Source organism: Ochotona princeps, chromosome 6 (genome assembly GCF_030435755.1).
Source record: "Ochotona princeps isolate mOchPri1 chromosome 6, mOchPri1.hap1, whole genome shotgun sequence".
In the NCBI taxonomy this organism is placed as follows: Eukaryota; Metazoa; Chordata; class Mammalia; order Lagomorpha; family Ochotonidae; genus Ochotona; species Ochotona princeps.
Window position 1 is genome coordinate 5,942,655 of NC_080837.1, and position 13,499 is coordinate 5,956,153.

The 13,499-nt window shown below is 48.2% G+C and overlaps 1 protein-coding gene across 2 annotated transcripts in view; it reads right to left on the reverse strand.

Moving 5' to 3' along the window:
* UBE2Q2 (ubiquitin conjugating enzyme E2 Q2) overlaps positions 1-7,868 on the reverse strand; it is a 52,462-nt gene extending 44,594 nt beyond the window's left edge. The window contains exon 1 of one of the 2 annotated variants that reach the window (XR_009245572.1): positions 7,409-7,868. Coding sequence is in view for 1 of the 2 variants with exons in the window: in XM_058665507.1 (XP_058521490.1) it covers positions 7,409-7,588 (180 nt within the window). In the remaining variant the exon portion in view is untranslated. The remainder of the gene's footprint in view (positions 1-7,408) is intronic. The other variant, XM_058665507.1, reaches the window with a different exon arrangement.
* Between the last annotated feature and the right edge of the window lie 5,631 nt (positions 7,869-13,499).

A 13,499-nucleotide genomic window follows, 5' to 3' on the forward strand; every position in this document is an offset into this window, starting at 1 on the left:
TAATTGGAGGAGGATATAGAGCGGAAAGAGGGGTGGGGAGAGCTGATCCCTCATGCTTACATATCTGTAGCATAAAAAATATTTTTTAAAAATCTATGTCTATTTTAAATTTAAGACACAAATAAGCTAATCTACTTTCACTAGAAATTGCAGGAAAGTATTAGATTTTAGCTGAACTAGGTTCAAGCAAAACAAAACATTTTTTGCAGTTTCAAAGAAACACTGCTTTAAGAACCATCATCTCAATATTTTAATACTGTTGAAGCCACAGAAACTCAGTATTTCCAGGGCACTTTACCAAACTTCCTTCAAAGATAAAACGAATTTTGCAGACAGACATTATGAATAGTACTAACATAACTTCAGTAATGGCTGTGTTTGTATTCTCTTTCCCTTCTCAATGTGTCCCAACCTCTTGACTGTCTTCAGAATTAATCCCGTACCTTGGGGCTGGCACTGTGACGCAGTAGATTAAGGCACTGCCGGCAATTCTGGCGGCCCGTACCACAGTGCCGATCCAAGTCCTGGCTACTCCACTGGTACATCTTTCAGTGTGCTTGAGAACACATCACATACGCCAGTTTATTGCTTTAGTTTTGCGTTTTCTGTAGTCTTGAAAACATGGAACCATCACTAGACTTAAGCCTTCATTGGTTACATTAGTATCTATATAATAAACTTTTGTACTAGAAAAATATAAAAAGTTACTCTGGACTAAAAGCCCTTAAAATCTACTTTTCAAATCTGTGAAAATAGTAACTGATTGGTTACTACCTCAGATATGTTTTTTTAAAAATTGAAAAAAAAAGAGAAGATAGCATACTTAGTGGGCCTAAGCACTTGCTTAAATGGTTCCCAAAGTAGCGCCCTCAGACTCCAAACTCTTTCTCTAACACCAATATGTAAATTGCCCCTTTCAACAGACTGACATGTTGCCTTAATGGTGAAAACACCACGGTGGGTAAAACTGCTGGTACCTCAGCACAAATAAAAGGCAATGACACAAAGTGCAAGTAGTCATAGTATTGTTTTTTTCTTAACCATCATGCACGAGGCATTTAAAAGAAAATGGAACGGGGAAAAAATGTCAGTTTTGCCTTCAAATGCCCATGATGGGGACCAACACAACGGTTTAATGGCTCGACCCTCACCTTGCAGATGTTGGGATTCCATTTGGGTGCCAGCAAATGTCCTGGCTGCTCTACTTCCCATCCAGCTGCCTGCTTATGGCCTAGCAAAGCAGCAGAGGACGGCCCAGGGCCCTGCACCTGTGTAAGAGATGGAGGCAGCTCCTGGCTTCAGATCAGCTCACTTTCCCAGGTTAGAAGCCTGGAAGAAGCTCCTGGTTTCGGAATGGCTTGGCTCTGGCCGTTGCGGCCACTTGGGGAATGACCCCAGGATGGAAGATGTTTCTGTCTCTCCTTCTCTGTTAATCCTTCCAATAATAATAATAATAATAACAACAACAACAACAACCAACAACTTTAACAAAACATAATAAATCTTTAAAAACAAAAATGAATCTTGAAGCAGAGGGTCAGACCACCTGTATTCCCTGTCACAGCAGGTGAGATTAATGGCTGGTTAAACTGTTTCCAACCTAGCTTCCTGCTAAGGCACCTTGGGGGAAGCAACTGACATTCCAAGTTCTTGGAGTCCTGCCACCCCTGAATTCCTGGCTCTGGCTTTCAGCCTGCCCCAAGCCCAGCTACTGTGAACATTTAGGGAGTGAATGGACGGGGTTCATTCCCCTCTTTTTCTGTCTCCTGTCATCCTGGTTTTCAAATAAATAAGTAAATCTTTGAAATGGAAAAAACAAATGTCTTTTTGACCACATTATCCCCACCTCCACCACAAGCACTCCCTCCCTGGAAAGTCAACCTTCAGCACCATCTACATCCTCTGCAAGGTCTGTTTAGCAACACCGAGTGGCATCTACAGATTAGTATTTTTAGTCTCTTACATTTCAAGCTCTGTGACATCTATAAGGTTAAACTAAGCTTCGGGATGTATTTCTCCTCCATTCAGTACCAGCTGCATCTGGGTTTGGACGCTTGCAGGATCCAGTTGTCTGTGACTCCCACCACAAAGGTTACTGTGAGTCGACAAATTCCGAACAAGTTTGTCAGCATTACCATAAAACTGTCCTCATCTGGGACCACACATCTCCAGGTGAACGGGCTCACTCTGTCACTGCTTAGCAGATGCGTCTTCATCAGAACTAACTTCCTGTATCTATTTTTCTACATAAATCTATCAAGAGACCAACATGCGGCTCTACCTTAAGCACTAGCCAACAAAACCGCGTGCCAGACGGCTTAGTTCAGGCTATCTTCCAAAATGCTAGGATACAACCATGTTTAGGGATTTGTTACTTTTTGAAAATTGTGGCACCTGCTTCAAGCTGAAGGTATAGATATAGCCTATCTAGAAAGTTTTGTGATAAGAGACCCCCTTCCTGCAAAAAAATGTATAGGTCTTTTTTCCCCCCGTTCATCACTTTACAACTAAACAGCTAACCCAGAGTCCACAAAAGCAAGAGTAAAAACACTAACATTTGATAAGAGAGAAATGCATGCATACCCCTTAATCTAAAAAAAAACCGCTTAAATCTTCAAATACAGGTAGCAATTACTGTCACTCAGAACATCACACTAACAGGCATGAGGCAGACAAAACAATGGGGACGATCTGAACCACCCGGGCTGCAGAACCCCGCTGGCTGGCTGCCTTGGTTCTGAGCTCGCACTGCCCATCAGCACCACCTTTCAGAAGAGTTCCCAGAGCCCTGCTACGGAGCCCTGCCTTCCGGCTCTGGGCCTCCAGGAACGCTTCTGATTCCCTGTCTCACCCTTAACCACCTGGCATTTATCTGATGTTCCCCTCTTCCAGGCCCAAGTAGTTTACCAAAGGACACATGCCATTCATAAGAGAGACCTAACGCTCTTCTTCACGCACCCCTTTCTTTCAAAGAAGGACGTAACAATGAGAGAGGCAGTGAAGATTACACCTGGAAACTAACCCTATTCCATTAGCCAGGCAAAAGGAGTGAGAACAGTGACTCCTCTGGCCTGAAATGCTGCTGAATACTGCGTAACCCGACAGGTCTGCTGCTTGCCACAGCTGCCTTACCCACTAGGGTCTGGCAAGGGAATCGGTCCCAGGAGGATAAATCAAAGAAAAGGGCTTAGGCTCCTTGGTCAAGACGTGCTCACTACTTCTCCTGTATGATTTTGGCTAAACTACTTTTTCTCAGTATGAGACGAGAAAAACAAAAAATAAAGATGCGACTAGCCCTGCCTTATTTCACGTGAAAAGCTAGCATAAAGCATTTTTAAAAAGTATGATTCAGTCACAAATGACACCACCATCTTTGTATTGGAGAGCAGCACCATGCCAAAAAGCTTTCCTATACATGTGTTCCTATACATCTTTTCGCACTGTAAGAAAAACACTATATTTTTAAAAAAATATTGTAACCACTAAAATATTAACCTTCCCCCTCCTAGATTCATAGCTCTAACATTTTAAAATTTCATATCTTGCTGTTGGCAGAAGGGGTTTCTTGGCATTGATAAATAGAAATTTAATTAGCTCAACAAAAAATGTAACGGTAGTAGTCATGCAGAAACAGTTCATAATTTATACTACAGAAATAGTATCTTCGGGTGCACACATGGCCAGTTTGCCCAATTTCATTCCAGGCTTCTATGGGGTCTGCTGTTCCCATGTGAAATACGCTGGCCATCACCCTTTACCCGACCAGTCATGCCAGCTCTGATTACCCCTCAAGGCTCTTCTGGCTCATTCTCAGTTCATACTGCTGGTTCCCCTTCCTCCTCTTAAACCCCACTATTTCAGTTGTGACTGAAGGGTCATTTGTTTACTAGCTAATTTACTTGGGAGCTTTTTTTTTTTTAACTCTATCCATAAAAACAGTAATAGAGTTGCCAAATTCTTTTAAATATTTCAAAATACCTTTTAAAAGGCCATACTCTAGTGCCCACAGGCCACACAAGTTACCACAACAGGTTCTTCTGAGGCTAGATATGATCACAATGTGTGAGCACTGACTGGGGACTAGCTCTGTGGAAAACAACACTTCAGTTGTACAACAGATGAGCTCTTGCAGCAAGAGTTCACAGAAAATAAGACTCCTCGAGGTTGGAAAAGACTATTCTTTCCTTTCATATTTAAGATCAAAGCAAATTTAGGAAAACAGGAAGAATCAGCTCGATTCTGTTGGCCTAGGGAATACAATACTTATTTTGACTTCTGTCTTTTGTCTTTTATATGAAGTCTCAGTTTTCCTATCAAACCTTGTTACCTTTTAAATATTTATACACTATCCACGACACTTTTTCATGTGATCTCTTGCACTTACAAAGGAGTCTTTTGTTCAAAGTATCAGGATGGTGGGCATATAGTCAACCCAACACATATTTACAGAGTGCAAGATAAAAAGCATAAAGCCTAATGAGGATTATTCTCCCCTGTTACCAGAGCAAGCAAATTTAAGTTAAAAAAAGACAAAATGCCAGAAACTATTGCAACAGAATGATCAGAAAACAATCACAACTGAAATAGTGGGGTCTAAGAGGAGGAAGGGGAACCAGCAGTATGAACTGAGAATGAGCCAGAAGAGCCTTGAAGTGTAATCAGAGCTGGCATGACTGATCGGGTAAAGGGTGATGGCCAGCATATTCCACATGGGAAACAGCAGACCCCATAGAAGCCTGGAATGAAATCGGGCAAACTGGCCATGTGTGCACCCGAAGAAGCTACTGGGGCAGGTGGTGGGTGGGTTAAGTTGTCACCAGGGATGTCCCTGGCCCACATCAGAGTGCCAGTTCAGTCTGTACTGCTCCACTTCCAACACAGCTTTCCGTTCTTATGCCTGGGAAGAACCTGCATGGGGTTTCCGGCTCCTAGTTTTGGTCTGGGTCGACCCTGGTCGTTGTGCCCAGCTGGGGAACTGACAGAAGGAAGATCTCTTCCCCACCACCTCCACTCCTAGGGTCATACTAACCACACAGATTTATTACAAAACTCCATGGGAGGGACCAGCGCCGGTAGCCTAGTGGCTAAATCCTTGCCTTGCGTGTACCAGGATCCCATATGGGCACAGATCTGTATCCTGGCTGCTCCACTTCCCATCCAGCTCCCTGCTTGCGGCCTAGGAAAGCAGTGGAGGATGGCCGAAAGCCTTGGGACCCTGTACCCGCATGGGAGACGCGGAAGAAGCTCCTGGCTTCACCTCACCTCAGCTCTGGCTGTTGTGGTCACTTGGTGGGAGAGAGCCAGCAGATGCAAGATCTTCCTGTCTCTAAAACTGCCTTTCCAATAAAAATAAACCTTTTTTATAATAATAAATCTTGGAAAAAAAACCTGCACAAGAACATTTTTTGTAAATATGGTGAATATTAGGCCTGACACATATAACAGCTTAACGTCTAGAGCAATACTTAAACACATCAAACTTGTTTTTAAAATGAGTTAGAAAATAACAACTCACAAATCCCCTAGACAGGTCCTAGCATATGAAACCCACCCACTTTTTTTTTCCCCTACTCTTCTCATCCTAAGCATATAGTACTGACATGAACAAACTACACAGATTTTTATCAAAGCATTTAAAGAGTCTCATCTTTTGGGGGGGGGGGGGGAAATCAATGCTGAGACATCAACAGAGGAAGCGATATGTCTGAAATCTGTTTCAAAAGAACCCAAGGTGGGGGTACTGGCGACGTGAAGGTGGGCCAGGAACTTATCACGGCCCGATCTGGCTCCTTGCAATTCCTCTCTGCTTTGAACTCTCCCTTGCCTGATGTTTCCCTATAACGAAGAGTCAGCTCGGTTCAGGGCCCACCATGACGACCCCATCCTATGCATGCATTCACACTCAAGCTTAACAGCTCTCAGCTGGCGGCGGGCCTCCTAGGTCCATTTCCCTCATCATCCCTTAATCTGGTATCTTTTTGGCCAATGAGGAACCTCCAGTATGGTTCTCACCCGGGTGCTGCTAGCCTCGGAAGTGGCTGGCGTCAGTCTGTGGCATTCTTGCACCCCCCCGCCCTGGCACTAAAGGTAAGCACCCCCAACCCTACTAGAACACACACACCCCTCCCAAGTGCCAGCCACTGTGTTGAATCACTTCTAGTCCAACCTCTAGCCCACGTCAGTGGCTCTCCCAAGCCCTGGAACCAGCCCTACCTACCAGAAGAATCGCTCTCCCAGTCACTCAGGATCGCCCATATCAGCCCTACTACTACTTCCGGCTCCTCCTGTTCAAAAAGCTCTTCCCCTCATGGCTTCTCAAATCTCAGCACCCACTGTCCACTCCTAAGCAAAGCTCGAGCTTCGGTGTCTTTTTTTTTTTTTTTGACACCGAACTCCCAAGGCCAAGGGGGGGAAGAGGGGGAAACCCCCTCGATCACGCCCCCATACCTACAGAGCTGCAGAAAATCCCAAGGCTGGCGCTGCCCTGCCCCGGGAGGACACAGTGACAACACCTGACCTCAAACACAGACACACCTTTAGCCCTACAGCTGTTCCTCCCTGCATCATCCCATTTCGAGTCCCGCTTCACCTGAGGGAATCCCAAGCCCCCCAGACCTGGCTGTGGCAGGATGTCCAAAGGGGGTGGGGGGTACCCCCAGAGCCCAACCTCCCGGAGATGATTGTCAGAATAAAGGGGCAGACACCTCTGGGGGCCTCACAGCTTTGCGAGGCCCTTCCGCCAGGACATTCCTGCACTCCATGGGCGTCGCCTGCCCTCCAAGAGGGGAGCTTGGAAGCAAGGGGTGTGTCTTGTGTGGGAGAGGGGCGTCTTTCTAGTCAGCGCACCCGCCACGAACCTTCATTCGCGAAGGAAGCGCCCCAGCAAAAATAAAAAACGCCCGCCCACCCCAACACCTGCTGCAGGATCAGGAACCCAGCGCCGTGAGAGAAAAAAAAAAAAAAACCTCAGCGCCGGGCGCCCCCCACACCCTCAACTTTTTTCCCTCACGCGACACAGAAGCAAAAAAAAAAAAAAAAAAAAAAAAAAAAAGTGGGGTGGGGAGGGATAGACGAGGCTGAACGAGCGGAAATCTGAGGCGAGCATGAGGCGAGCATGAGTCGGTAGAACTTCAGGGCCCTTCCCCTCCCCGGTCTGGGATCGCGCGCCCGGGCAGGCGGGCGGCCATGGCGCCCGGCGAGGGCTCCGGCCGCCGCGCGCTCCCTTCGCCCGCCCGGGCGCGCCGACGGGGGCCGCCAGGGGCCAAGCGCCGTCAGAGCCCGCGCCGCGCGCGCTCGGGCCGCCGCAGCCGAGCCCGGGAGCCCCCGGGACGGGGTGTCGGGGAGCCTTTGTCCGAGGTCCCGGGGCACCCCCTGTGCGCCCTTCGCCGGCCCCGCGCGGCCGCCTCACCGTGATGTTGCAGTGCAACGTGAGCAGCGGCGGCGAGTGCGGGCTGCCCGGCGGCGGCGGCACCAAGAACTGGCAGTGCAGCTCGTCTAGCTTCCAGCTGACGATGCGGAATCGTTCGTGGTTCTTGTCGAAGATGGACGCCAGGAACTTCAGCTCGGCCTTGAGCCCTGACACGGACATCTTCCCCTCATCTCCGGCGGGAGGAGGAGTAGGGAAGGAAGGGGAGCCGAGCCGGGAGCCGCCGTCACGGCCGCGACCGCCCCGCGCGGGGCCGGCCCGGGCAGTGCTCTCGGGACTCCGCCTCTCCCCGCCGCCCCGGCCGCGACCCGCGACGTCCGAGCGCGGCTGGAAAATGGCGAGGGGCGGCTGAGGCCTGGGCCGGCAGCTGTGTGGGAACCGGGGCGGCTGCGGCTGCAAACTGCTTGTGCGGCGGATGCTGCTTGCCGCCTTTGTAACCCACTCCACCGGCAGAAGGCGGCGGCCCCGCGCCCGCGGCTTAAAAGGGCAACCCAACGACACCGCCCCCTTTGCTACCGCCTGGCCCTGGGCGCCCCCCAACCCCGCCCTGTCTCCCCTCCCTTCCCTGTCCCGGCGCGTGCATGGGCCGGCGCGCACCCGCGGCCCGCGCGCACCCGCGCGTGTGGCCGCCCCCGCCCCGCCATGACCCAGACCTCTTCTGCACGACCCAGTAGGCAGCTAGTTCAGGGTCACAAGCTTGGAAGCCACTCCGCTCCACCACCACCTGTGGTCCCTTCGGCCCACCTGTGATGCACACCTGTCATCACCTGGAAGCTGAGAGGGGTTGGTATTGCATTGTCTCATAACACTCCCCTCGCAAGCCCCCATAAAGGTCCATGACAGGGAGGGGGGCTAGCTTTCTTGGTCATGTTCTTCAATCACTCTTGCAAACAGGAGGTGGGGGACAGCTGACGCCTGAACCCTCAACACCAGGAGGAGCCGGAGACCCTCGTGTGTCTCCCCCTCACCCCACCCCCAGACCCCAGACCCCAGACCAGCCATGTGCACAGCCTGCCACGCTGACCACGTTGACACCTACACAGATACGCGCTGGGGCCCTAAGGGTGGCTGCTTCTGGGGGCCCTGGGAGGCCACCAGCTCACCTGCTTCGAGTGTGCCTCCTGGTTTTAACGCCACAACTCTCACCTTGGTGCGAGCCGCGGCTTCGCCAAGCTGGGTCCCCGGCAGACCCTCTCACAAGAGCCTGTGGGTCCCTCCCACCTGCCATCTCCTCACCGCCACTGCCCTTACCCTCTTGGTCAGGTTTGGGATCACCTTCTCCCTGTGTGCTTTCCACACTAGCGAAGTTGGTCCCTTATTTTTCAAGAAAGGTATTAGTGTAAATGCTTTGGGGGAGGGGAGGCTGAAATAACTTCATGGGCACACTGATAATACATCTTGTGCTAGCTTTTTGCTCAGCCCTTTCATTATCTTGGTATTTTTCCTCGTTATCAGTAAGTTCCCACCCAGTGGGAATATTTTATTAAAAGAGCCTTGTCCCCAAGACCTGTTAATGTAGTTTTGGAAGTTAGCCCTTATCTGGAGCCCTTGGTGCTTTAACCCTGTCCCTGGCACATGCAAAGTGGCCCAAAAATGAAGGACTGCCTGGTGACCCAAAGGAACACAACCTAATTGGGCAGTTAGTATACATGAAAAAACTTATTGGACACAGCTTCCAATCTGTGAAGTTGCATAGGGCTCCTAACATAGAAGGGCTTACCTTTCTGCTGTTACCATCTTAAAATTCTGAATTTTTCAGTGTCCTCCCACACACACATTTTCCTTTTACACTGTGTCTTTGCTATACAGCTGTTTCACTGATGTCCCCTGCTTCATAATCCACAAGAGGCTCCTGGCATACTGGCATTCCCAATGACAAAATACAGGGGGACATGAAGTCCATGGATTGCAGGCTACTTTTGCTTTAGTTTTCTTTGTTCCTGAGGCATTACATCATAGGATCATGCATTCTCAGAAGGGCACCGACCCCTTGGAGAAGCTGATAAAACCTACGAAGCCACCTGTATGGGAGAATGCCTCCACACATAACTTCTTGTACTTCCGGGACTTCATTGCCCCAGCACTGTAAGTACAACTCTCCAATGGGACAAGGAAAAGGAAGGAATTAGAGCCCTGGGCTCTAAGCAAGAATCATAATCCCATATGGGCATGGCTGCCACTTGATTTTTCCCTCCAGTCTCCAAGGGCTCCTGGGACCCTCAGAGCCATAGCAGCCACAGACAAGGATTGGAGAAAAAAGAAAAAAATGCGAAATAAATGCAAAGTCACACCTGCAAGTTATTAACTCTATCCATGCTTTTTTTGTCAGCACCAAATTGCTATGAGCGCCTAAAGAGTTTGCTAACTAGCAACAGCTTTTACAAGTTAAACCTCAGAAATGTATATGATAACACTAGTTGTTTGCCAGTCCCTGAGCTAAAAAGATAAACAGATGTAATTCCTGAATCCAAAAGCCAAACTGTTGAATGTCAAAAGCAAAGTGCTAGGGCAAGTGTTTGGCCATGTGGCTTTTATTTGAAAGGCAGGTTTACAGACAGAAGGAGAAACAATGAGACAGATCTTCCATCCACTGGGTCACTCCCCAAATGACCACAACAACCAGAGCTGCTGGTCTGGCCTGAAGCCGGGAGCAAGGCGCTTCTGTTGAAACATTCACAGCCCATGTGAGAGTTGCTGCATTTTATTCCAAACTCTGTTGCAGATTCCAGCTAACAGGCAGACCCTGGATGCAGCAATTGATGGTTCAAGTACTTGAACCCAGGGAAACTTGGATTGAGTTCCAGGCTCCTGACCTCAGTCAGGTCTAGCCCCTGCTGTTGTAGGCAGTTAGGGGCAATGAACCAACTGATGGGAGCATTTGCATTCTCTGCTTCCCAAAGGGATAAAAGAAACGCCATTCCTGGTGTGTAAGGCTTGAGATAACAGAAAACTGAAATAAATGGTTTGGGCAACAAGGAATGTGTGACTTCAGCTGACAGGAAGCCCAGAGCAGAGTCTAAGATTGGCTGATTTGAGACTTATTGCTATCACGAGGGGCCCAGATTCTTTCCCTCGTCAGCCAAGAACAAAATGTGTCTGTTCTTGCAGGTCCTATCCAGACACAACAATATCCAGAGGCAGAGGGGACATAACCTTCCTTGTCTCCTCCCAAGACATGGGAACCCTCCCAAGAATCTCCCCAGCTGACTTGCCTTTTGTGTATCATTGGCTAGAATCGGGTCACATGCCCACCCCTGAGCCAATCACAGGTACATGGATGGAATCTGTGATCAGATTTCCAGTCACTGGGAAGGAGTAGAGGCTGAGGAATCGCCAACACGCCTAAAACAGACACAGAGACAACAACAGATCTTAGGTGATAAGATAGCCAAACCACTGAACCACTGCGGCTCAGGAGACAAAGAAATGAATTCCAGAAATGTCTTCCATGAAGTGGGGCGGTGATCATGGGCTGTCTGAGAGTCCAGATGACGACACAGCATAGCAAGGGGCTGGCAGAACAAGCTGAGGTGTTTGTGACCAGATTTTTGGGAACCCTGATACATCACGCCAGGGACCGTCCCTTCGTTCTGCAAAAGTCATCACTTGAAGGAAAAGCAGTCTGCATTAGGGTAATACAGATATACTGATCTACAAGTGTCGAGTAGCCAGAAAACTCAGATTCTGCTCCTGGCTTGGCATTAATTCAGTGGGGCAAGTGGCACCCAGCTTGGAGCTTCTCCAGTTCCAAACACGAAAATTTCCCTGGATCAGTCTAAGAACAATAGTGAGAAAAATTGAAGTTGAGGATGTGGGGATAGGAATAGAAGAGGCCACAGCTTCTAGGTAGTAGAGATGATGAGGGGAATGAAGGGAAAGAGGTTTTATTTATTTATTTTTAAATTTTTATTGAAAATATTTACAGAGAGAGGAGGAGAGCGGGATCTTTGATAGACTAATTCACTTCCCACATGCCCGCAACTGCCTGAGATAGGCCAATTCAAAGCCAGGAACCTGGAACTTCAGGATCTATGGCCCCTGGTGTGGTCTCCCATGGGGATACAGGGGCCCAAAGACTTAGGCCATCTTTAGTTACTTTCCCAGGTGCATTAATAGGGAGCTAGATCGGAAGTGCATTAGCCATGACTCAAAGCAGCCCCCTCCATGGGCTGCAGCGCCAACCCTGGAAATAGAAGAGAGGCTCCAAGGTATGGAGCTGAGGAGCAGAGGGGAAGATGAGAGAAGGCGTTGGCTAAGGAAAGGGGTCCCTCTGCTCTACTCCATAGAGAAGGGCAGGGAAAAAGTCTGGGGAGGATATATGAAATGCTGCATTGGAGTATTGTTGAAGGACTTCTTACTGAATAAACTTGATTTATTGGGAGCCAGTGAGGCAAGAAGACACAGAATCCAGAGAACCAGGCTGCAGCCTGTGACCACAGAGTCTCAGCTAGAAGTGTATGGATCAAGGGGACGTGGATGTCTCCAGAGCACATGAAAGAATGAGAGAGAACAGTCACAACCTCCTATGTGGGAGAAGGTGGAAGTGTTACCCAGAAAGTGGCATGTCCCTCACTATCCTGTGCTCAAACACCACCTCGTTTCCTGAGTTTTCCCTAGTTCCCCACCCTGAATTCAATCTCTTCTTTTCCTGAATCTTCCGGTACCTTCCAGCAGGTATGAGAATCTCATGCTGCCTGGTTTTGTATTCATCTCCTCTGCCAGTGTATACAATTCTTGACTTAATCCCTCTTTGTCACAGTGACATACAGCCCCATCCCTGGGATTTAAAAAAGCATTGAATAAGTGAGCAACTAAGTGAATGGTCTCCTGGAAATGAAAGGCACATGGCATTCTTAGTCAAGACCAATGCAACGTCTCAGGGAAATGGGAGGGACTCCTCCTGTGTGTGGCGAGCTTACCCAGCAGGTGCAGGAAGCTGAGCCCAACCCTGCTGAAATGAACTGCAGCCAGTGCAGTCAGAAAATTTTCTAAACTAAATTTTGCACAAGTCTGGGCTTTGGTTTATACTAAAAGTTCCACCTAGGATTTTTGTGTAAGTTAGCTTTGATAGTTTCTCTATTGCATATATTACAAGGGTTTCCAAGCCGATGTGTAAACACCTTGAAATGGCCTGAATTTGAAGTAGCTATGCATAGGAATGCTATTCCAGGAAGGCCATCTCAGGCAACGCTGTCCTGCAGAACCTTCTATAATAAGGGACAATATGTGGTAGCTGCCAGCACCATGTGACATCGAGCACTCTCAAAGTGAATGGTGTGGCTTAGGCACTGAGTTTTATTTCATTTTAATCATTCAAATTTAAGTAGCCACGTGTGGCTGATGGGTACCACAGTGGATAGCACAGCACTGACTAGTTCTATAAGATCACATATCACTCAATATAATACCTTTAAAGACATGTCTAGCCCTCCTTACTCCCTGAAAGGGTAATTATGCATTATACAGTGAACTACGAATGTTACATCTTCAGTGCCTGACATATACTCAGTGCTTAGTAAATGTTTGGTCATTCAGTGAATGAACAAATATATCCTAAGGACAGAGTGTGTCCTAAGATTTCTGTTTAGTAAGAATCTAGTTAGCAAATACTCACTCATACAACATGTGTTTGCTGAACACCTATCTTGCATCCAACTACTTATTCTTTGTGTTCTTAGGCAACTACTGTTATCCCCCTAAATAACTGGATTTCCTAACAGGAAAGTAATTTGTTTAAGATTATGCATCAAGAGCCAGCACAGTAGTATAGTAGGCTAATCCTCTGCCTATTGCTGCAGCATCCCTTATGGGCAGCAGTTTGTGTCCTGGATGTTCCACTTCCCATCCAGCTTCCTACTTATGGCTTGAGTGGAGGATGGCTCAAGTCCTTGGATCCCTGCACCCATGTGGGAGACCTGGAAGAAGCTCCTGGCCCCTGGCTTTTGACTGGTCCAGCTCTGGCCATTGTGGCCATTTGGGAAATGAACAAGCTGGTGGAAGATCTTTCTCTGTCTCCCCTTTTCTCTGCAAACTGCCTTTCCAATAAAAAATTTAAAACATTTAAAGTATTCTC